This window comes from Molossus molossus, unplaced genomic scaffold, assembly GCF_014108415.1.
Source record: "Molossus molossus isolate mMolMol1 unplaced genomic scaffold, mMolMol1.p scaffold_m16_p_7, whole genome shotgun sequence".
Classification (NCBI taxonomy): domain Eukaryota; kingdom Metazoa; phylum Chordata; class Mammalia; order Chiroptera; family Molossidae; genus Molossus; species Molossus molossus.
Window position 1 is genome coordinate 38,875,171 of NW_023425401.1, and position 26,290 is coordinate 38,901,460.

Genomic DNA, 26,290 nt, shown 5'->3' on the forward strand with positions numbered 1-26,290 from the left:
CATTTCCCTTAAGAACAAGACAAAGATGCCCACTTTCACCACTCTTATTTAAGATAGTACTGGAAGTCTTAGCCACAGCAATCAGACAGGAAGAAAAAATAAAAGGGATCCAAGTTGGAAAGGAGGAAGTAAAACTGTCATTATTCGCAGATGACATGATACTATATGTAGAAAACCCCAAAGACTCTATCAAAAATTTACTAAACTTAATAAATGAATTTGATAAAGTAGCAGGATACAAAATTAACGTCAAGAAATCGATGGCATTCTTATACACCAATGATAAACCCACAGAAAGAGAAACTAAAAAATCAATTCCATTTACCATTGCAGCAAAAAAAATTAAGATACCTAGGAATAAACTTAACCAAGGAAATAAAGGACCTATTCACAGAAAACTACAGGTCATTGAAAAAAGAAATAGAGGAAGATATAAAAAAAAACCCCATCTTGTTCATGGATTGGAAAAATTAACATTATTAAAATGTCCATACTACCCAAAGCAATCTATAGATCCAAAATGCAATCCCCATCAAATACCAATGACATATTTCACAGAACTAGAACAAACACTTCAAAAGTTTATATGGAACCAAAAAAGACCTCGAATAGCCACAACAATCTTGAAAAAAAAAAGCACAAAGTTGAAGGGATCACATTACCAGATTTCAGGTTATACTACAAAGCCACTGTAATCAAAACAGCCTGGTACTGGCACAAGAACAGGCAGATAGATCAATGGAACAGCATAGAGAACCCAGAAATAGACTCAAGGCAATATGTTCAATTAATATTTGACAAAGGTGGCAAGAGCATACAGTAGAGTAAAGACAGCCTCTTTAATAAATGATGTTGGGAAAATTGGACAGCTACGTGCAAAAAAATGAAACTAGACCATCAACTTATACCATACACAAGAATAAACTCAAAATGGATAAAAGACTTAAATGTGACTCATGAATCCATAAAAATCCTAGAAGAAAATGTAGGCAACAAAATTTCAGATATCATACACAGCAGAATTTTCACTGATACATCACCTAAGGCAACAGAAACAAAGGAGAAAATGAACACGAGACTACATCAAAGTCAAAAGCTTTTGCACAGCAAAAGATACAATCATCAAAATGGAAAGGCAACCCACTATATGGGAGAGCATAAGTGCCAATGATATATTAGATAAGGGGTTAATTTCCAATATATATAGAGTGCTCATACAACTCAACAAAAGGAAGACAAAGAACCCAATTGAAAAATAGGCAGAGGAACCAAGTAGACACCTCTCCAAACAGGACATACAAATGGCTAAGAGACATACGAAGAAATGCTCAACATCACTAATCATCAGGGATATGCAAATTAAAACAACAAGGAGGTATCACCTCACACCTGTCAGAATGGCCGCCATCAACAAATCATCAAACAACAAGTGTTGTGAGGGTGTGGAGAAAAGGGGACTCTAGTACACTGCTGGTGGGAATACAGACTGGTGTAGCCACTATGGAAAACAATATGGTGTTACCTCAAAAAAGTACAAATTGAACTTCCATTTGTCCCAGTGATCCCACTTCTAGAAATATACCCTAAGAAGCCTGAAACACAATCAGAAAGAATATATGTACCCCCATGTTCGTAGCAGCACTATTTACAATAGCTAAGATCTGAAATCAGCCCAAATGTCCATCAGTAGACGAATGGATATAAAAGCAGTGGTACATATACACAATGGAGTACTATGCAGCTGTAAGAAAGATCTCTTATCCTTTGAGACGACACGGAGGGACCTGGAACGTGTCATCCTAAGCGAAACAAGCCAAACAGAGAAAGACAAGTATCATGTGATCTCACTTATTTGTGGAATATAATGAACATAACAGTCTGAGGAATGGGGTAGTCCCAGAGATGTGGAAGTGGGGTACAGAGTGACAATCCCCAGAAGAGGGGGTGGGGGGACAGATAAAGCACAGAACTTATATGCATGTATGCATGAACAATGGACATGGACAACAAAGCTGGGGACAGGGCTGGGAGGGGGGGAGGGAGGAGTCAGTGGGGGAAAAAGGAGAAACATTTGTAACAAAAATAAATTAATTAAAAAAGTAAAAAATAAACTACTCCCAAATTAAAAGAATAAAAAAAAAGAATAAAACAACTACTAACAAAGATGTAATTGCAAATGGTAAAATGACGTGCTGCAACTTAAATATCTGCATTCCAACTCCTCTGCTATTATGGTTATTCATTTGCGCAGAGAGGGTAGACTGTAATGAATGAAAGTGTGAATTCTGATACCAGACTGCCTGGCTTCAGAGTCTTGGGCAAGTTAGTTAAACTTCCTGTGCTCAGTTTCCTCATCTGCCAAATGAGAATCACAATGGTAATGCTGAAGAACTAAGACAACACACATGAAATACTAGGCTAGTGCCTGGCCATAGTAAGCATCATGTAAGTGTTCGCTATTTCTCCGACTGCTAGTAATACCTCTACTCTTTTTTGTTGTCGTTAATCCTCACCTGAGGATATTTTCCCGAGGATATTTTTCCATTGATTTTTAGATAGAGTGGAAGAGAAAGAGAGGGAGGGAGGGAGAGAGAAGTGAAGAGAGAGGGAGAGAAAGATCAATTGGTTGCCTCCTGCATGACCCCAACCTGGGCCAGGGATCCAACCTTTAACCCAGATAGGTGCCCTTGACTGGCAATCGAACCCATGACTCTTCGGTCTGCAGGCTGATGCTCTGACCTCTGAGCCAAACCAGCCAAAGCAGTATTTCTGCTCTTATTCCTCAGTCCAATTACCAGTATTGATTCCATCAGAATATCAAAATGATTCTAAAGAGGTAGACTGTATAAAACAGGAAATCCATAATGGCCAAATGAGCTCCTTTTGGGGTATAATATTTATTGGCAAAAAACACAAAATTTTTAGAATAATAGGAAACAGAACCACAGCAATCATTATAGATTTTAATTCCATTAACATGAAGGTTTCATTAGCTGGAGAGAACGTGCCACTAATAACTTTAAAGGAGGAAAATGAGTGAGGAGAAGAAGTTAACTCTTCCAAGTGACTGGCATTGAGCCGCTGACAGCAGTATCTGCCTCTAAGAAAGATTTAGTTCTGGAGCCTGAGTTTCTACAACTCAGCAACATATGGTAATTATCGATCAAGGAAACCAGCTCATTATGACTCCCATAAACCAACCATCAAATATATGGTTTTTCCAGCTATGCTTTATTTTTTAATCTTCACCAGAGGACATGTTTATGATTTGAGAGAGAGAGGAAAGGAGTGAGTGAGGGAGGGAGGGAGAGAGGAGGAGGGAGAACGAAACATCGATCAGTTGCCTCCCGTATGCACCCCAAGCAGGGATCAAACCCGAAACCTAGATATGAGCTCTGACCTGGAATCGAACCTGCAACCTTGTTGGTATAGGGGATGATACTCCAACAAACTGAGCCACCCAGCCAGGGCCTTTCCAGCTATGCTTTTGTTCAGGATTTAAAATACCTCTGTGAGGATATCATGGCTTTTGCACTAATAACAGAAAATTAATGAGCCTCCTTCTGATATAATTCACTATTTGTAAATGAAAGTATTTTAAAATGGGCAGCAGCTCAAAGCCACAGGGCCCGAAGGACAAGGCTTCCCGTGCTGGCTCTATCTGCAATTACAGAACCATTTCTAGGTCAGAAGATCCTGGAAATGAATCCCACCAGCATCCCCGAAATTCAATTAAATAAGTTCTTATTAAGTCACTGGAAGATTAACCCTACTTGTACTTACTTACTTTTTTAGAAAGCCCAGATCTTATTCTTATAGAATCCTGAGTTTTAAAAAATCACTGATGTCAGCAGTTAGGGACTAATGAAGTAATTAAATATAAGGAAATTTAAAACTAGTTTAGCCACACCTAATAAGTAGATATTCAAGTATAAGAAAACTATATTAATCAATAGTTTTTAAAATCATTCTAGTTTATTACTAGTCAGATTGATGATAAATCCTGGCTAAACTGTTTTCAGAGAACAAACTTGAAAAGAACTTTCTCCAAGTCATCTAATTTTAATGTATTTTTGTTAGTGTAAAAAGGTACCATGCCCATAGCTATGACACCTGAAATATTCTCCTCTGGCAAAGAAACAGGCTGAGGCACCTGCAGGCCCACATCACAACCTGCACACCTGTGCCGAGATCTCCCTTATCCTGCCCCAGAAGTTCTGCTCTCAGGGTTTAGGTTCACTGTTAAGAGTCCTTAGCCTGCCCTGGCCAATGTGGCTCAGTGGTTGGAGCATCAGCCCAAGCACCTGAGGGTCTCAGGTTCAATTCCCAGTCAAGGGCATGTACCTGGGTTGCCGGTTTGATCCCCAGCCCTGGCACATGTGGGAGGCAACCAATCGATGTTTCTCTTTCTCTCTGCCTCCCTTCCTCCCTTCCACTCCCTCTAAAAATCAATGCCTCCAGTGAGAAGTAACAAACAAAGGAAAAAAAAAAAGAGTTCTTAACCTAAATCTCCCAGATAGTGCAGCGGAAAAGAATATAAATGCAGATCTAAAATATGGGAAATTTGCATCTGCCAAACATTCCTAGCTTCACTGTTTGTGATCATTTTAATCAACTCTATTTACACATACTCAGTTAAAGAATCTGTGTTCCCTAATGGACAAAATAGACACCAAAACCCTCTGTAAACTTCATTTACAGTTTACAGTAAATGAAGTGTACTTCCATAAAGTTGTTTTAAAAAGAAAAATCCCAGTAACCATGGCAGCAGGAGCCCCTCGAAGGACCAACTAAGGGTCTTTGGTTGGTCATCTGCCCCTCAGCAGGCCTTAAGATGCATGTCACTGACTTTCTTTACTAGAGAGAGGCCTCCCCATCTCCACAGAGCCAGAGAAAATGCCTGAAACTTCTATTTGAAATTAAGAGTGATAACACTAAGAGCTTAGGCAACTTCTATAAATAGATCCATTTAAAAAAATAATCGTTTCTAAAAGCATCTTTCCAGGCCACATGACTTAATCACTGTCTAGGTGACAATGTATTATTCCCTTATTCAAGAGCCTTTGGAAGAGCTACTGTAGTGAGAATTCAAGATAGAAAGCATGTTTCTCAAATGTGAAGGAAAGCTGTAAATAAGAAAGGCATTTTAGAAGAGAAATGCTGTTGCTGAGTTGTTCTCCCGAGGGGGTAAAAAAAAAGGAAAACAAGATTTTTAAAAGCCTTTGGATAGATTACTTGGCTACAGTGTCTGTTGCTTGCATTTCATCTCAAAGACAGCCTCAAAAACAAAATATAACCTAGACGCTATTTGAAAAACGCAGGCAAGTCTCCGCTTCAGAAGATGCATCACTGATGCAATGGTATGGATGGCTCTGTACTAATTCATGCGGCAACATTTACTGCGCACCCAGGCCTGGTTTTTCTTTTCTTCTTAATCGCTTACCCTTCTTGCTTCCATAGAAAGTACCAAGATTCTGGATGGCAGTGCAGTTTTGAGAATCCATAAGGAAACTTAATATCCAGGATATGCAAAAGCAGATTAACCCCTTGGTTCATCTTTTCTGCTGCAATAAATACATATAATGACACTTGGGCAGTTGAATAGCTATTTTTGTGCTCCCTGCAGCCAAAAGGGAAACAGTTCAAGCCTTTGTGTACTATTCAGTCATATGCAATGAACTCAAGAAAAATCTATGTCTCCTAAAAGGATATGTTAAGTAGAGATGTTTTCACTGACCAAAAAAGAAGAGGTGGAAGAAAAAGAATGCAGTCACTAACCTACAGGGTGGGGCAAAAGTAGGTTTACAGCTGTGAGTACGAAAAACACAGTTTATTCTTGTATTATCATTTATTGATTATTGTATTGTTTTCCATATGAACAACTGTAAACCTACTTTTGCTGAATCCTGTATAACCTACATTTTAAATAAACTAAATTCTGTGACTAATGACAATCGGAGGGCACTTTTTACTTTGAAAGAAATCCACATTTTATAGTACCATCAGTTATTTGCGGGGTTGTTGTTTTTTGTGAAACAAAACATCTTAAAAGATATCTTAAGAAACATTATTTCTTTAACACATTGTGCATCTTTTAAAGTATTCAACTGTTGCCCTGGCCGGTTTGGCTCAGCAGTTAGAGCATGGGCCTGTGGTCCAGAGAGAACCGGGTTCGGTTCCTGCTAAAGGCGCATACCTTGGTTGCAGTTTGTCTCCAGCCCTGGTTGGTCATGCGGGTGGCAGCCACTTGATGTGTCCCTTTCACGTCGATGTTTCTCTCTCTCTCTTCCTCTCTCTCTCCCTCCCTCTCTCTCCCTCCCACTCTATCTAAACAAAAAATGGAGTCCTCGGGTGAGGATAAAAAAATAAATAAATAAAGTATTCAACTGTTGAGAATTATGTACCTCCTGGAGAAATCTAGAAAAGGAGACACAACAAAGCCTGAATACAATTCAAGGTTATAAGCAATTTTCTATGGATGCTGTTCAGGCTTAAAGAAGCCACAAAGTTAGCATGAGTCAGAGGGGTAGGTATATGCTGTAGTAAGTGAACATACTCAACGTTTTCTACGTGATTTCTTACAGCTGTCCTCCAGTAGTATTTTTTTTCCTGTCATTTACACATTCTTTGGGTAAAGCAAAAAAGATTCAGGCAAGATAAAAAAGGAATCTCTTTTTTAAGAAAGAAGAAATGAGATGGAAATCTGACTTACAAAAATGCGCACAAAAGGAACCTAGAGAGACTGCTTGTTGCACAGGCCCCCTGGGAGATGGCACCATGCTAAGCTAGAAATCGTGCATGGAGCTCCAACCCCAGGGCAGGAAGATGGATGTGAACAGCAGAAGAAAATCTATTTGCAGAAAAACTCAGGCTTTTCATTGCTTCTATATCAACTTCCTGATATACTGTTTCCAGAGTGACAGTGGTCATTTCAGTTTGCCTATAAAATATTTTAATAAAAATTACACCACCATTTCATCAGAGTAAAAGGTTCCCCAAAGTCACAATAACCTCTTCCACCCTTTCTTCTCTGACATCTGCTCTCCAACACAAGCCTCTATGCAATTCCTTTATCTAACGTCAGGTTTCAACCCTGACCCACAGTCCTCTGCTTTTTTATCCATCTTCCTAATGCCACGATGGATATAATTAAGACTTTGAGACAATGATACTTGAGTGCACTCAATTCAATTAAGTGAAGGGTAGTACCCAGTTAATTGCCAGTCAAAAGTCAATAATGTATAATGAGTGTCTCTGTACACACCCATCCTTACGATTAGGATCCCGATCCAAGGACTAGTTGGGAGTGCTCACGTACAGTAGTTTAGAAATAATTGCGCTAATAAAAAAGACATTCAGCAGCTATTACTTTTTATTATCATCATAAGACATCATATAATTTAACCAAAGGAAATGGTTAATGATATTGATGACTGGATATAATCTTTTATTGGCAATAAATACCATGAATCATCTCTCTACCAAGATGTCTACTTTTACTTTTTGACTCCAAGGAAATCTGCCCCCTTTCCCATCTATACATATTCCTGCTTTAAACAAAGGATTTAAAATTCCCTTCCTAGTGTTCTAAAACGCCTACTATGGCTATTTTCCTGATTTGTGGAAAAGAAAACAGGCTTTGTACCAAAGTATATCTTCCCATTTTTGCCCAAGATAAGTTACATCACAGAAAATGTACTCACATGCATAACCAAATTTGAGAGAAATAACCATCCTATTTTGTATAATATACAATATATGTTAGAGAAGATGACGAGTCAGCACTAGTTATATAACCTAGATTCAAATTGCTGCTTGACCACTCATTATAGTTACTTCGAACAAGTAACCTTTCTATGCCTCATTACCTGTAAAGTGGGATAATACATAGTTATATTTATGATCACAGGTGATTTCCAGGATTGAATATATATAAATGTGTAAGCCTGTCACATCATGAGCAATAATGTTAGCAATTACTATTGGTGTAATACCAATTAACTAGAGCTGTATAACTGAATTAACTTGAATACTGGCAGCTTTCAACTTCCACACAAAGGAACGACCTAACAAACAGTGAACTGCATGGTTTAGACTCATTTGTTGCAACTTATCAATTCCACTTTCTTTTACCTTAAGAATCCAGAGCCATAGTTCTCCATAACTAAAATAAAAATATTTGGTTCCCAAGCTATTCTGATTAGTTGAGGCTTTATATTTAAATTCTTTTAAAGTTCATGTCAAACATATAAAATTTCTCCCTAAAGGGCAAATTTAGAGTTTAGTTCTTAAATGAATTAGAACTAAATATAAGTAAAAGATGATGATATTTTACTTATATATGGAATATAAAGAACAAAATAAACTAACATAATAGAAACAGATTCATAGACACAGAGAACAGACTGACAGCTGTCCAAGGGGAAGGAAGTTGAGGGGCTGAGTGAAAAAGGTGAAGGGACTAAGCAAAAAACCTCATAGATACAGACGTTGTGGTGATTACCAGAGGGAAGGGGGGCGGAGGTGAGTGGAGGCAGAGAGGGTAAAAGAGGGATAAATGATGGAAGGAAACTTGACTTTGGGTGGTCAACGCACAATACAAGATACAGATGATGTATTCAAGAATTGTACACTTGAAACTTGTATAATTTTATTAACCAATTTCATCCCAACAAATTCAATAAAACTTTTGAAAAATAATTTTCAGTAAAGAACAAAAAAAAATTTTTTTTTTCTGCTTAAAGGTTTTATCTTTATAACCTTTGAAAAAAGATTTTTTTTTATGCTCAACATCACTAATCATCAGGGAGATGCAAATTAAAACAACAATGAGGTATCACCTCACACCAGTCAGGATGGCTGCCATCAACAAATCATCAAACAAGTGTTGGCGAGGGTGTGGAGAAAAGGGGACTCTAGCACACTGTTGGTGGGAATGCAGCCTGGAGCAGCCACTATGGAAAACAATATGGTGTTACCTCAAAAAATTAAAAATTAAACTTCCATTTGACCCAGTGATCCCGCTTCTAGGAATATACCCTAAGAAGCCTGAAACACCAATCAGAAAGAATATATGCACCCCCATGTTCGTAGCAGCACTATTTACAATAGCTAAGATCTGGAAACAGCCCAAATGTCCATCAGTAGACGAATGGATAAAAAAGCAGTGGTTCATATACTCGAAAGAGTACTATGCAGCTGTAAGAAAGAAAGATCTCTTATCCTTTGAGATGACATGGAGGGACCTGGAAAGTATTATCCTAAGTGAAACAAGCCAAGCAGAGAAAGACAAATACCACATGATCTCATTATTTGTGGAATGTAATGAACATAACAGTCTGAGGAATAGGGTAGACCCAGAAACATGGAAGTAGGGTACAGACTGATAACCCTCAGAAGGGGGGGGGGATAAACCACAGAGCTTATATGCATGTATGCATAACCAATGGACATGGACAACAAAGCCAGGGATGGGGCGGGGGGGTGATGAGGAGGAGGGTGTCAATGGGGTGTCATTTTCATGTTCTTTTTTTTTTATTATTAATTAATTTATTTTTGTTACAGATGTTTCTCCTTTTTCCCCCACTGATTCCCCCTCCCCTTTCCTCTGAAAAAAGATTTTAATAGAACTTTAAAATCAGCATTATGTACCTATCTGATGAGGATAAAACTGCTTCAGTGATGTACAGAATGTCTCACAGATAATACAAATAATTATCTTAGGAAAAAATCACTAAAATGTATTTAATTTACTATAATTACAAAATAGCAATCAACAGCAAAATCCAGATTGTGAGAAACTGCAAAGGATAAACAATCTGTTTTCTTCAGCAAATAAATTATAAGGGAGAGTTTAAAAATAAAGATGGAGGGGGCGGGATAGGGAAGAGGGTATCTGGGGGGATAAAGGAGAAACACCTGTAACAAAACTAAATTAATTAATAAAAATAAATAAATAAAATTTAAAAAATAAATAAAGATCAGGGGAAACCAAAGAATTCAAAGAGACATTTTTTAACTTTTTTTTCTTTTTTTAACTAAACAGGCAAAAGTCAAATTCAGGGATACATGCTTGGGTGATAAACCCATGACAAAAATAAGGAAATAATAACCATAAAAGTTAGGGCAGTGTTTACAAGTTTTACAAGAAGAGGAGGGAGGGGCTTGGGTTTGGGAAGTAGCACCTGGAATTACGGAACAAGCTTTAATTCTTGAACTAGATAGGAGTTATAGAGTGTTCACATTTAGTAATTTCTGTGTCAGTGTTACATTTTACAATAAAAAAAAAAAGAGAGAGACTTCAAAAATAAAACTGCAATCTAAAAGAATCACCAATGCAACTATTATGTAGTTTTCATGTAAATGTACTCCCTTTCTCACATTCATAATCACACCCTTACGTCAAACGCACTGCACTTGAATTTTCACAAACAATTCCATGACACCTGAGCAGAGATATTTACTAGACTCGTTTCTAGCCATTGTTTAAATCTGGTTTGATAATGATGTTGATTTTAATCCTGCATCCTCAAGATAAATATGACCTTGTTTGTGCCAACGGACAAAAAAGTTCTTTTATACAGACTTGTGCTTTGATCTCTCAGACCCTTTCATTTACTGCAGTCCCAGGAGAAAAGCCAATTAAAAAATTCACGGGGCTCTTAGGGAATGGGCTGAATTTTATATGTTGACATCCCTAAAATTCATATGTTGACATCCTAACCTCCAGTACATTAGATTGTAGCCACATTTGGAGATAGAGTCTTTAAATAAGTAATTAAATAAATGAAGTCAGCCCTGGCTGGTTTGGCTCAGCTGTTAGAGCGTTGGCCTGCGGTCCAGAGAGACCTGGGTTCGGTTTCCACTAAGAGCACGTACCTCGGTTGCAGTTTGTCCCTGGCCCTGGTTGGGTCGTGAGGGTGGCAGCCACGCGATGTGTCCCTTTCATATCAATATTTCTCTCTCTCTCTCTCCCTCCCACTCTATCTGAACAAAAAATGTCCTCAGGTGAAGATAAAAAAAATTTAAAAATAAACAAATAAATAAATGAAGTCATTTGGGTAGGCCCTAATCCAATATGACTGGTATCCTTCTAAAAGGAAGAAATTAGGCCTGGTTGGTGTGGCTCAGCAGTTGAGCATTGACTCATGCACCAAGAGGTTGCAGGTTCGATTCCCAGTCAGGGCACATGCCCATGCTGTGCCAAATCCCCAGTGGGGGGCGTGCAGGAGGAAGCCAATTGATGTTTCTATCTCTCTTCCTCTCCCTTCCTCTCTCTCTGAAATCAATAAAGAAAAAAAAAATTTTTTTAAGAAAAGGAAGAAATTAGGGCACAGATACACACGAAGGGAAGACCATGTGAAAACACAGGGAGAGGACAGCCAAAAAGAGAGGCCTGAGAAGAAACCACCCTCTGACGCCTGATCTTGGACTTCTAGCCTTCGGGACTGAGAAAAAATAAATTTCTGTTATTTTAAGCCACTCAGTCCAAGCATACTAATACAGAAGTTTTTAAGAGAGAAGTTTTTTTAAAAACCTACAATTTTTGGACCCATAGTGAAAAGAAAAGCTTAAGAAAATTATGAGTTATTAGTAAAGAAAGGAGAACTAACAGATTTCATGAAAAAGAAACACTTGAACAGCTAGGTACAGAGGGCAGGATATAAGGGAAGCAGCAGGGGAGTAACTGGCTACTGACTTTGATTTCAATTAATGGGCAGGATTCAGCACTTTCAATGAGGTTCCTAGAAAAAAACCCAGAGGACAATTTAGAGTTAGGTTTTCTAGTTCATTTTTTATTTTTCTATCCTCACCCAAGGACATTTTTTCCACTTTTTTGTTCAGATAGAGTGGGAGGGAAAGAGAGGAAGAGAGAGAGAGACATCGATGTAAAAGGGACACATCGCATGTCTGCCTCCAGCACAACCCAACCAGGGCCGGGGACAAACTGCAACAGAAGTACATGCTCTTAGCAGAAACCGAACCCAGGTCTCTCGGGACTGCAGGCCGACGATCTAACTGCTGAGCCAAACCGGCCAAGGCTCTAGTTCATTTTTTAAATGAACTAGAAACAAATGGAGATGATGGGTGAGATCAAAGTAATTTTCTTAAAGGGAGTAATGTCCTCTGACTCAAGGAATTAAATGAACTTTGAATTTATCATTTCCCAACCCTATCATTGATAGGGTTGGGGGTTAAGGCAAACCATCAACCAAGAAATTCTCAGGCTGGAAAATCAACAAAGACTGCGTGGTAAAGTCAATGCTCTGGGTGTCATATATACCCATGGAGCCTAATGATCTCAGAGTGGAGTATGCTTTGTTGCTTAAGTACAAGTTTCCTGAAAAGGGATATTACTGTAGAGATGCACACAGCTGTTTGCTGGATCTGCCCTCCACGCTCCTATTTGCATTCCATCACCACTGGCAGACATAAATAAAATAGTGAACTGCCTGTTTCCTTTTGTCTTTAATTTAACAAAGAAGTAAGGTATACGCTACATTCAGAAAAACATCATCCAAAATTGAGAAGCAAGGCTAAATAAACAGGCATGAGAATAAGGAACCCAGAGATTCTAAATCTAGGTAATTATCTTTCCAAATACAAGCAAAATTGCTCCATTGTCCTGTGTCATAACTAGAGGAATCCTTACATCCTTCCTGCAGTAAAGCAGTGTATAAATCAATCAACGACCCAATAGTTTACCTTGAGTTTAGAACAACTCTCTGGAGGGAATGGCATAATTATTATAACTAGGTCACTTGTAAAATTAACAAATTTTGTTTTAAGTCTTTATCAGTTAGAGATGTACAGACGTATAAATATGTATTTACTGGAAAAATGTCCCAATGTCTAAAATTTGCTTTTAAATACTACACACATGTGCGCGCGCGTGCACACACACACACACACTCTCAATAGAGAAAGAAAAGACTGTCAAATGTGTATAACTGTTAATGCTGGATAATTGGTGTGTGAAAGTTCATTATAACAGTCCTTTCACTTCTGTATACGTTTGAAATTTTCCATAATAAAACATTTTCCTTTATTTAGTTAACAAATAATTGAAACACCCAGTTTGTTTCGTATTGTCACTTGAATAGGACAATGTGATTTATTTATTTCCTTATATAGAGTCTAATTTGAATAAAAAGCTTTATGACAGTAATATCTTTAAATTGAAAATCAGTGAACATAGGCTTTGGGAGAAAATAACTTGAAAAAAATGTTTAAAATATGATACAATGTTTACTTTTTAAAAGTGAGATACAATGTTATATATATGTGATACCAGCTATGTAAAAAAAAAAATTAAGTATGTGCACCCTGGCCAGTTTGGCTCAGCAGTAGAGCATCAGCCCAAGGACCAATAAGTCACAGGTTCGATTTTGGCCAAGGGCACGTACCTCGGTTGCAGTTCGTCCCCGGCCCTGATCAGGGTCGTGTGAGAGGCAACCAGTTGATGTGTCCCTCTCATGTGGATATTTCTCTCTCTCTCCCTTTCTCTTCTTCTCTTTCCCTCCCACTCTATCTGAAGATAAATGGAAAAATGTCCTTGGGTGAGGAAGGAAGGAAGGAAGGAAGAAAGGAAGGAAGGAAGGAAGAAAGGGAGGGAGGGAGGGAGGAAGGAAGGAAGGAAGGAAGGGCATAGGACAAGAAGAGCATAGGAGAAAAGAACACTAAAAGAAAACACACCAAAAGAAAAACAAAATTTACCTCAGTGGGAGTTTAAGGGTGATTTTTTTTCTTTTTTGATATATTTATCTCTACTTACAAATTTTCTAAAATGAATATGTATCAAATTTATAATCAGAAAAAGAAAGCAAATATATATATATAAATAGCAAAATAATTATGATGAGGCAAAATAGATAGTCTGAACACTGTTCAGAAAAAAATAAACAATTAGCTAAAACTCTCTACACTAAACATTGAGTCTAAAGTAACCCTTTGGTAGAGTTTAGTCTCATACGCCCTAAGATTGCAGCATCAGCAGACTGGGGAAAAAATACATACATTATGCCTTATACTTGAAGAAGGGTTTTATTTGCGTGGAATCTTTTCAGTGCTTACCTGACAAGAACCAGCATCTTGAGATTTCTGTCTCCAGGGATTTAAAACTCCCTAGAACTTTCCAGTAGATCTAACATGTTTATAATTTTGCCAGGGGAAGTCATTCCCAAATAAATGAAAAGCTATATACCTACCCTGGACCCAAGATTTCACCTCTGGGTTCTCAGTACTAACCTTAAAAGGTAAATTTCAGAAATTATTTCCTATGATATTATCAAAAAAAGAACCACTTGCAGCATTTTTAATACTTCAAAACATACCTCCAACAACTCCTACAGTGCATTTAGAATTCTTTGTCAGATAACTAAAGGTTTTCTTTTTTTCCACAAGTAATGAATAATATATTTTCTCCTTTTTAAAAGATTTTTTAATTGATTTTTAGAGAGAGAGGAAGGGAGAGGGAGAGAGAGAAACATCCACGTGAGAAACATCGACTGCCTCCTGCATGCCCCTTACTGGGGATTCAATCCCAAACCCAGGAGTGTGCCTTGACACAGGCAATCGAATCAGCCACCTTTTGGTACCTGAGATGATGCACCAGCCAGGGAGTAATATACTTTCTTGATACATTGTTTAATATGAAAGCCCCAAAACACATTAGAAGTATCACTGAAAGTTATAATCATAATCAGTATTTAAAAGATTTTGAGCCCTGGCCAGTCTGACTCAGCAGTTGAGCGTCGGCCTGCGGATGAGAGTCCCAGGTTCAATTCCTGCTAGGGGCACGTACCACAAAAAAAAACAAAAAGATTCTGAAAAAATTTCCCCCAGAGGAAGAAAAATTTTACTTACTTTAACTTCCACAATCTTTCCTCCATGTTCAATGTGTCTCTCTATGTATTCAGAGGATAGCAAATCACTGCAACAACAAAAGAAAGGATGATTAAACAGGACTTGAAAATGTAAAGCATTTGAAAATCAAGTTCACACATACCAGCTTTAATGACTCTAACTTGAATTTTAAAACAAAACGTTATAGGTCTCTCTTTCTCTCTCTGTCTCTGTCTCTCTCTCACTCTCTCTCTCTCTCTCTCTCACACACACACGCACACACACAGCCTAGTACAGTTGTCCCTCGCCACTTTGTGCTTCGACTTTTGCAGCATCACTCAATCACGGTTTTTTCAAATATATTCATTAAATAGTTGTGGGAGACAGTGAAAATGATATAGTGCGCACTCAGTTGTCTGAGTCAATTATATTCCCCTGTATTAAAATTAAAATTAAAATTAAAATTAAAATTACTGTACATATAGACTGTAGGCCTATGTATTCAAGCACCCCAGGAATCCTTCAAGGCCAGGTGCAACCGTTAGAGTCTGGAACAGATTAACCATGATAAACGAGGAACGACTGTATTTCTAAAAGGTCATAAGGCTGAATTGACTAAACCACCTGTCACCCTTTGCTTAGCAGAGCTGATTCCATTGATCTTGATGAGGAGTTCTAGAAACTACCACAGCATACTATTATTACAAAGACATCATTCTTCTCCTTTTTACTTTAGCTTTTGACCAAACAGTTTTAACTTGCTACCATCTCTTTAAATGTTGTGTGTGATTATTTTATCTAACAAAACATTACTTTTCATCACAAAAATAAAAAAGGGGAAAAAGAAAACTATAAGAATTGAAAAGGAACATACTATCAGTAATTTAAAATAATTCTCTTTTGAAATCTCTACTAAACAACCTTCTTATAGAATTTTCAATTATTTACATCATCTTAAATACATTTCTCTTTAATACCATGTGTGTGAAAAAAAATTTCCCCTTTAGGGTTAATTTCCAATATATATAGAGTGCTCCTACAACTCAACAAAAGGAAGACAAAGAACCCAATTAAAAAATGGGCAGAGGAACTAAATAGACACCTCTCCAAACAGGACACACAAATGGCTAAGAGACAAATGAAGAAATGCTCAACATCACTAATCATCAGAGAGATGCAAATTAAAACAACAATGAGGCATCACCTCACACCTGTCAGAATGGACGCCATCAACAAATCATCAAACAACAAATGTTGGCGAGGGTGTGGAGAAAAGGGGACTCTAGCACACTGCTGGTAGGAATGCAGACTGGTGTAGCCACTATGGAAAACAATATGGTGTTACCTCAAAAAATTAAAAATTGAACTTCCATTTGACCCAGTGATCCCACTTCTAGGAATATACCCTGAGAAGCCTGAAACACCCATCAGAAAGAATATATGTACCCCCATGTTCATAGCAGCACTATTTACAATATCTAAGGTCTGGAAACAAGGGTCCATCAGTAGACGAATGGATATAAAAGCAGTGGTACATATACACAATGGAGTACTATGCAGCTGTAAGAAAGAAAGATCTCTTATCCTTTGAGATGACATGGAGGGACCTGGAAAGTATTATCCTAAGCGAAACAAGCAAAACAGAGAAAGACAAGTATTATATGATCTCACTTATTTGTGGAATATAATGAACAAAACAGTCTGAGGAATGGGGTAGTCCCAGAGACGTGGAAGTGGGGTACAGAGTGACAATCCCCAGAAGAGAGGGTTGTGGGGGAGAGATAAACCACAGAAATTATATGCATGTATGCATGAACAATGGACATGGACAACAAAGCTGGGGACAGGAGGGGGAGGGGGGAATCAGTGGGTGGAAAAGGAGAAACATCTGTAACAAAAAGAAATTAATTAAATTTAAAAAAATTCCCCTTTAATGGAGGTGCGTCATGACACAATTTACATAAAAAGTATTGAAGTCTTTATATTTTTAAAGCACTAAAATATAAATAAAATTAACATTAATAAAAATAATACATCAAGCTACAAATTTTTGTGGACCCTGAGAATGGAGATACCTACTAAGAAAGGTATCTGGTGGTCAAAGCGGCTCAAATTTAAAAGCCAAGCCATTTGTAAACAGGGGGTCCCTCATGCAAACCACACTTCAGGGAGAAGCCTGCACTGAATGGCCTGCCTATACTTGTGTTCCTGCCATCTGAGCCAGCCCTTATAAAGTAGGTCCTGGAATCCTAGTTCAACCAATAAGACTGAGGCCTTCCCTGTCCAATGGGAGCTGTATAGTGACATCACATTTAGCATCTTCACCAACCTATCAGAGTGGCTCCATTCTGACCAATCAGGGAAGTGCCTTTTGGACCAATCAGAGTGTGAGGATTTGGAGTCCTCATTTACATGAGGACAGACTAATCAGAGACTGGGGTGGGGGCTTCTCTCTATATACTGTATGTCAGCTACCCCCTGGCTCCAGGAGGGCACTTTCCTTTTCCACCAAAGACTGAAAATTGCATTTCCCTGGCTGGAGTTGAAACACCTAGGACAAAACACCGAAGACTTCTCGCAAGACTGGAATGGAACAAAGCAAGTGGAGCAGAGCAGACAGAGCAGAGCAGAAGAGTCTAGTCCAAGAGGGACCTTGCCTGAGGGCCGCCTCACCCAGAGCCAGCCTCACAGCCCTGCTGTTCCACAGCTGTGCTGTTTCATAACTGAGCTGTCTGCACTGAATAAAGTGTCCTTCTTCACCACATCCCAAACTGGGGATTCCTGCTGGCATTGAATTGGTGCCAACCATCAGTTGATATTTCTGAATCTACTCTATGAATAAACATTCAGCCAACTAAAAAAATCTTTTTCACAGTGTTCTGAAGGTCACCAAGCCAAAATTGTCCCAATTATGTAAAAAATGTGAATTTCTGAGCCCACAGTCCTACCATGATAAGCTCCATACTTAACAGTTGCTTGAAATGTAAACAGAATGATCAAACAAGAGTTACATTAACACAGGCATCATTATCAGTTTCTACAGTATCTGATGCTTACATTACCATTTGGGAAACCTACAATTATAGTCTAAGTCCTTGTTTCATTTGTCTTTGGAATTTGTTTTCCTACTGACTTTAAATGGGGAAACCAGCTAGGATGCTCTAAGCTGCAAGTTGCAGAAAACACAGCTAAAAGTTGCTCAATCAGGATATTTATATCTTATTTTTTATTAGAAATTTCAGGACAGGTGTAATGTGAATTTGCTTTTGTGAGTCTTCAATTCTGTTAAATGAATAAATATGAAGTTTATAAAATGTAGGCAGTCTTATGATGTTCTAAATATAGATAAGTAGCTAATAATAAAAATTTTTTTAGACATGGTCAATATGCATCGGATGTATAAAGTACAAGAAAATCATCCCTGACCAGATTGGCTCAGCAGTTAGAGCTTCAGCCTGTGGAACAGAGAGACCCGGGTTCGGTTTTCGCTGAGGGCACGTACCTCGGTTACAGTTTGTCCCCGGCCCCATTTGGGGTCATGTGAGTGGCGACCAGTTGATGTGTCTCTCTCACATCAATGTTTCTCTCTCTCTCTTCCTCCCTCTCTATCTGAAGATAAATGCAAAAATGTCCTTGAGTGAGGATTAAAAAGAAAAGAGAAGAAAATCATGTGTGTTACATATTGATAAAAAGATACTTAATATTCATGAGGCACCTGAATAATAAATGTTTATGATGTAATAAATATACGAGAAACACTAAATACTCAGGATACAATATTTATGAGGTCTAATTCAACCACCTATTTGTGACATCCAGGGTTCCTTAACTACTACACTAATGACATTTGGGCCAGATAATTCTTTTTCTTGGGAGCACCTTGTGCACTGTAGCATGTTTAGCAGCATCCCTGGCCTCTACCCACTAGATGCCAATAACATCACACACACACACACACACACACACACACACACTCCAGTCTTAACCATCAAAAATGTCTCCAGGCATTACTGAATGTACACTGGGAGGCAAAATTACTCTGGTTAAGGACACTGCTGACACCCATTTGTGCCCCGTGTTTTTGTTGTTGTTGGCACTGTTACAGACATCCCCAATTTTCCTCACCTTTACCACCTCCAACCTGCCCCTGTGTCCCGCCCTCTAAGCATCACCACACTGTTGTCTGTGTCCAAGGGCGTGCCTATATGTTCTTTGGTTAATCTCTTCAACTTCTTTAATCCATTCTCCTTCCCGCTGATCTCTGTCAATCTATTCCACGTATCCATGCCTCTGGTTCTGTTTTATTCTTCAGTTTATTTTGTTCATTAGATTCCACACATAAATGAGATCATGTGGTATTTGTCTTCCTCTGTCTGGCTTATTTTGATTACATAATAATCTCCAGGTCCATCTATGCTGTAGCAAACGATAAGAGTTGCTTCTATCTAACAGTCACATAGTATTCTATTGTGTAAATGTACCACAGTGTTTTTGTCCACTCATCTACTGATGGACACTTGGGCTGTTTCCAAATCTTGGCTATTGTATATAACACTCCTATGAACATAGAGACACATACATTCTTTCTGAATGGTATTTTGGGATTCTTAGGATATATTCCCAAAAGTGAAAACATTGGGTCAAAAGGCAATTCCCTTTTTAATTTTTTGAGGAAACTCAATACCGTTTTCCACAGTGGCTGGACCAGTCTGTATTCCCACCAGCAGCACATGAGGGTTTGCTTTTCTTCACATTCTCGCCAGCATTTGTTCGTTGATTTATTGATGACAACCATTTTAACAGGTAATGAGGTGATAGTTCATTGTGGTTTTAATTTACATATTTCTGGTGATTAGTGATGTTGAGCATTTTTTCATATATCATTGACCATCATATGTCCTCTTCAGAAAAATGTCTACTCAGGCTATTTGCCCATTTTTTAATTGGATTGTTTGTCTTTCTGCTGTTGAGTTGTATAAGTTCTTTATATATTTTGGAAATTAGCCCTGGCCAGTTCGGCTCAGCAATTAGAGCACTGGCCTCTGGTCCAGAGAGACCCGGGTTCGGTTCCCGCTAAGGGCATGTACCTTGGTTGCAGTTTGTCCCCAGCCCTGGTTGGGTTGTGCGGGTGGCAGCCACTTAATGTGTTCCTTTCACGTAGATGTTTCTCTCTCTCTCTCTCTCCCCACACACACACTCTATCTGAACAAAAAATGAAAGAATGTCCTTGCGTGAAGATAAATAAATATATATTTTGGAAATTAACCACTTGTTAGATGCATCATTGGCAAATATGTTCTCCCATTCAGAGGGTTCTCTTTTCATTTTGCTGATGGTTTCTTCTGCTGTGCAGAGTTCTTAGTTCAACGTAGTCCCATTTGCTTATTTTTTTCCTTTGTTTCCCTTATCCTAGGATATATATTGGCAAAAATATTGCTACGTGAGATGTCTGAGATTTTACTGCCTATGTTTTCTTCTAGGGTTTTTATGGTTTTGCAACTTACATTTAAGTCTTTTATCCATTTTGAGTTTATTCTTGTGTATACTGTAAGACAGTGGTCTAGTTTCATTTTTTTATATGTGTCTGTCCAATTTTCCCAACACCATTTATTGAAGAGACTGTCTTTACTCTATACTGTATGCTCTTACCTCCTCTGTCCAATATTAATTGTCCAAAGAGATGTGCATTGATTTCTGGGCTCGCTGTTCTGTTCCATTGGTCTATATACCTGTTCATATACCAGTACCATGCTGTTTTGATTACAATGGCCTTGTACTATGGTTCGATATCCAATATTGTGATACTTCCAACTTTGTTCTTCTTTCTCAAGATTGCTGAGGCTATTCAGGGTGATTTTTAGTTTCATATAAGTTTTTGGAATATTTGTTCTAGATCTGTGAAATACGTCATTGGTATTTTAATAGGAATTGTGTTGAATCTATAGAATGCTTTGAATAGTATGAACATTTTAATGATGTTAATTATTCCAATCCACTTATTTGTATCTTCCTCAATTTCTTCAATGTTCTATGGTTTTCCAAGTATAGGTCTTTTAACTTGGTTAAATTTATTCCCAGGTACCTTATTGTTTTCTGTTCAAATAGTAAATAAAATTCTTTTTCTTAGTTTCTCTTTCTCATGCTTCATTTTTCATGTATAAAAATGGCACTGCTTTCTGGATATTAATTTTGTATCCTGCTACTTTGCTACTTTATTAGATCAAGCAGTTTTTTGGTGGAGTCCTTAGGATTTTCTATGTACAATATCATATCATCAGTGATTAATGACAGCTTTATTTCATTTCCAATTTAGATGCCTTTTATTTCTTCTTCTTGCCGATTGCCATGGCTAGAGCTTTCAGTACTACGTTAAAGAAGAGTGCTGAAAGTGGACACCCCTGTCTTATTCCTGATCTTAAAGGAAACACTTTTCATTCTTGCCCATTGAGTATGATGTTGGCTATAGTTTTTTCATATATGGCTTTTATTATGCTCAGGTATGATCCCTCTATTCCCACTTTGCTGAGAGTTTTTATCAAAATTAGTTGCCTAATATTTTCTAATGATTTTTCTGCATCTACTGATATGATCATATGATTTTTATTTTTCATTTTGTTTAGGTGGTGTATCACATTTATTGAATTGTGAATATTATACCCACCTTGCATCCCTGAAATAAATTCCACTTGACCATGATGTATAATCTTTTTAATGTATTGCTGGATTTGGTTTGCTAATATTTTGTTGAGGATTTTTAACATCTATGTTCATCAGGGATATTGGCCTATCATTTTCTTTCTGTGTACTGTCTTTATCTGGTTTTGTAGTTAGGATAATGTTGGCCTTAAAAAATAGCTTGTAAGTCTTCCTTCCACTTGAATTTATTTATTTATTTATTTATTTATTTATTTATTTTTATTTTTTATTTTTATTTTTAATAGTTTGAGGATAGGTGTTAGCTCTTCTTTGAGTGTTTGATAAAATTCAGCTGTGAAGCCACCCAATCCAGGACTTTTGTTTGCTTGCTGAGAGGTTTTTGATTACTGCTTCAATTTCATTAGTTGTTGTCAATCTATTTAAGTTTTCTGATTCTTCCTGATTGAGTTTTGTATGTTTGTTTGTTTGTTTTTTAACCCTCACCCGAGAATAATTTTTTATTTATCTTCAGACAGAGTGAGAGAGACAGGTAGAGAGAGAGAAACATCGACGTGAGAGGGACACATCGACTGGTTGCCTCCCGCACGACCCCAACCAGGGCTGGGGATGAACCGCAACCAAGGTACATGCCCTTGGCCAGAATCAAACCCGCAACTCATTGGTCTGCCAGCTGATCCTCTACCATTGAGCCAAATCGGCCAGGGCAAGATTATATGTTTTTAGAAATTTGTCCCTTTTTCCCAGGTTGTCCAATTTGTTGGCATATAGTTGTTCATAGTATTTTCTTACAACCCTTGTATTTCTGTGCTGTCAGTTGTTACTTTTCCTCTGTCATTTCTGATTTTATTTATTTGAGTCCTCTCTCTTTTTTTCTTGATTAGTCTGGTTAAAGGTTTGTCAATCTTGTTTATCTTTTCAAAGAACAAGGTCTTTGTTTCATTGATCTTTTGTTTGTTTTTTACTCTTTATGTCACTTATTTCCAGATACAAAATCAGTTTTAAAAATGACAAAATACACCCTGGCCGGTTTGGCTCAGCGGTTAGAGCGTCGGCCTGCGGTCTGGAGAGACCGAGGTTCGGTTCCCGCTAACAACATGACCACACATTCAATTCCTAGAAAGATGTGAGAATTTAAAGGGCATTTGATCCCATGGAACTTCAAATCTTATTATGGAAACAAGAAAATATAAAGAACAGATCTCAAGGCAATGTATTATTGAGAGCCTCAATATTTTTTTGTTTTTTTTTTAATTTATCCTCACCTGAGGATATTTTTCCACTTTTTGTTCAGATAGAGTGGGAGGGAGAGAGAGGAACACAGAGAGAGAGAGAAACATCGACGTGAAAGGGACACATCGAGTGGCTGCCACCCGCACGACCAACCAGGGCCGGGGACAAACTGCAACCGAGGTACGTGCCCTTAGCGGGAACCGAACCCGGGTTTCTCTGGACCGCAGGTCAATGCTCTAACCGCTGAGCCAAACCGACCAGGGCGAGAGCCTCAATAAATGGAGCTAAAGTAGGAACGCAGGATGCATAAAAGAAAAGACCTCTGTGAATTAGAACAGTTAAGGGAGGGTGCATGAAAGCTGTAAGACTTCATTCTTAGAAGGTGGAGAGAATGTCAGCAGGTTGGAGAGAGGCCGAGAAGAACATTTCAAATGAGAGGAATGACCAAAGCAGAGTTGTAGCAAAGAAAAAACTACAAGTGACTTCAGAGGTAGTGAGAAGATAAGCTTATTCACAGCAGCGGGTTCAAACTGAGAAAATAATACCAAAAGCTAGCATTTGTGGAGGGCTGTGTGCCGGGCACTGTGCTAGGTACTTTACATGCATTAGTTGCTCACTGAAGTACACAGCCAACTAATGAGGTAGGTCTAAATATGATCCCCTTTAATAGGCAAGGAAACAGAAGCCTGGAAAGGTCAAATGGGAAGCCCAAAGTTCTCCAGCTGGTCAGTGATAGCACCAGATCCATTCCCAGGTAGGTCTGATTTCTGAGTCCATGCTTTGAACAATTGCATCCCTCTATTAATAGAAAAGGGTACAAACAGACTGCTGAGGATTTTATCATGGCCAATGTACATGAAAGGACTATTCAAGATGAAAGTCCTATTAAAAATAACCTAGCTGCAGTAGGTGGAGATGATTAGCAAAGGAGATTCGTGATAAAAATATCTCCATTACATAAATGAGAATGAATTTCTCCAACTTAGGTAGATTAGTGAAATGTTACACATCATATTAATCAACCTGTGTGTTATCATTACGAGAACATGTAATAAAGTAGATAACAATGAAGTTCATGAACATTTTTAAAAAGCCATGATTATCATAATCACAATAGCCATAATCCAAAAAAGAATAGCTTCTATGTTAATTTTAAATTACTTTCTTCAAATAATGGAATTACCAATAGCTTAACTAACACTGAAACTACAGTTTACTATCTGAGAGTTGCAAAGGGCAATAATATGACTACAATTCTGAAAGGCATTTAAAATATTTACTTTTTAATAGACCGCATATTGTTTAGCTTCCCTATTTTAATTTCAAAAAGAAGTACTTCTCTTTGGATTTAATGTAAGCCATATTGTAGCAATGAGAAGAATAGTATATTTGATTTCCATAATGCACATACATAAAAGTAGATAAAAAGAAGTATCTCTAATGCTGAAGATGGAAGTTATTTTCCCTGGGATCTCTTGTATTTCTAAATGGTATGCATATAGATGAAAAACTCTTCACAATTTCCACCCACATGTGGACATGTGCGGCTATGCATGGATGGAGCTGAAATAATGCAAATGCTCTTTTTAAGTATTTTGCCTATACCTTTATTCAACTTTTTCACTGATTCAAATAGAAAACAAATGTAAATTTCTAAGTGTACTTTTTTATAGTATGGAATGCTATAAACTCTATTATGAAAAGTAGCTGATATCCATGTTTCAGATAAGAAATGGTACTGTTGTTTGAAACTGAAGATTTGAAATACAGCGTATGCAACTACCATCGAGCATTCAGAAGAGAAAAAACAGGTAAGCTACCTGAAAAGGGACCATTGTGCAGAGAAGTGAATTTCACCCACCTTCTTGCTACTGGTAACAAAATTTTCCTTCCGTGGCTGTGGTATATTTCTTTCCTTAGAAGGCTATTAATATCCTCAAAATTAGATTTGATATACCCAGGAAGTAGGAAAAAACACTGATGAATGAACAAGATAATAAGAGCCCAAAACACATCAGACACCTTGAGATTGCATTAGAAACACATTTTAGCAACACAAAAGAATAAGACATTATCTTGTGGATTCCAATGGATTACCAAGGATCCCGTAATGGAGGCAAAAGGTTACCCTGACCGGAACAAGTTCAAAAAAGACTTGAATTGGAAGATGGATACAATTACTGACTGAGCCATGAGTCTTATTTTTTTCTAAGAGAAATGCTAAGTCAGTCAAGAGAAATGAGGACTGAATATGTATGTGAGTAGAGATAAGCACATTAATTTCCAATTCCATTTTAAACTCCCTCAGATCAAAGACAAAGTCAGAGGGTCTAAAGCACAGTAATCTATGAATATATGTATAAAAGATTTTTCCACATAATAATCTTGATTGCTATAAGCAGCTCCAAATTAAACAGTTAAGTCTTCAATTGTCAGTATTTAATTTCAAATCAGCTATTAACCATATCAACATAATCCACTGATTTGAAAATAAAACCAGTTTACTTCTTCCTTTTTTTCTTACAAAATGCTCTAGCTAAAATAACATAGTTGTAAAAATCATCTAAATTTCTTAATACCAGCCTCTGTAAAACAGAAATAAGACTGAATATCTCTCTTTCTTATAGTTTATGGAATATATCTCCTAAAAGTGGTAACAGGTTCAGATTTATGCAAAATCTGTGAAAAAACAAAACAAAACACTGGCTTCCCCAAAGAGATACTGTTTTCTTTAAGACATACTTTCTTATGAGATTGGGGAAACGGTTTAAAAAACAGAGATGACTCAAAACAAAGCTCTATTATCAGTTTTAGAAACAATAGCAGAATATAATTAACAAGCCTCTATATTTATACAGAAACAGATGCTATTTATAAATACATTTTAGGAAACCAGAGCAGAAACATTATTCTCTTTATTCAAATAAGAAATGTACATTTTTTTTGCCCTGGCTATTGTGACTCAGTTGGTTGAACAACGTCCCATGCACCAGGAGGCCACCAGCTGGATCCCAGTCAGAGCACATGCCCAGGTTTCGGGCTGCCCAGTAGAGGGTGTGCAGGAGGCAGCCAATCAGTGTTTCCCTCATCAGTGTTTTTCTCCCTCCCCATCTCCCTTGCTCTCTCTCTAAATAAATATATATTTTAAAACAAAAGAAATCTACAACCTGGCCAGTTTGGTTCAGCAGTAGAGTGTTGGCCTGTGGACCAATGAGTTGCAGGTTTGGTTCCAGCCAAGGGCATGTACCTCAGTTCCAGTTCGACCCCAGCCCTGGTTGGGGTCATGCAGGAGGCAACCTGTTGATGTGTCTCTCTCATGACGATGTTTCTCTCTCTCTCCCTCCCCCTCTCCCTCTCTCCCTCCCACTCTGTCTGAAGATAAATGGAAAAATATCCTTGGGTGAGGATTAAAAACAACAACAAAAAAGAAATCTACATTTTTATTTCTTTTATTAACAGATTTCTTCCTAAGAAAAATAACATTTCAAATATGGTTTGGCTCACACGCATACACATAAAAGCTACTTAAACTAAAAGGAATGCTATTCCTCCAAAGTTG

At 37.8% G+C, this 26,290-nt stretch overlaps 1 protein-coding gene across 5 annotated transcripts in view; it reads right to left on the reverse strand.

Moving 5' to 3' along the window:
- ADAM22 (ADAM metallopeptidase domain 22) overlaps positions 1–26,290 on the reverse strand; it is a 239,128-nt gene that overhangs the window by 113,676 nt on the left and 99,162 nt on the right. For all 5 annotated transcript variants that reach the window (XM_036246471.1, XM_036246469.1, XM_036246470.1 and 2 more), the window contains exon 4: positions 14,866–14,932. In XM_036246471.1, coding sequence (XP_036102364.1) covers positions 14,866–14,932 — 67 coding nt within the window. The remainder of the gene's footprint in view (positions 1–14,865; positions 14,933–26,290) is intronic.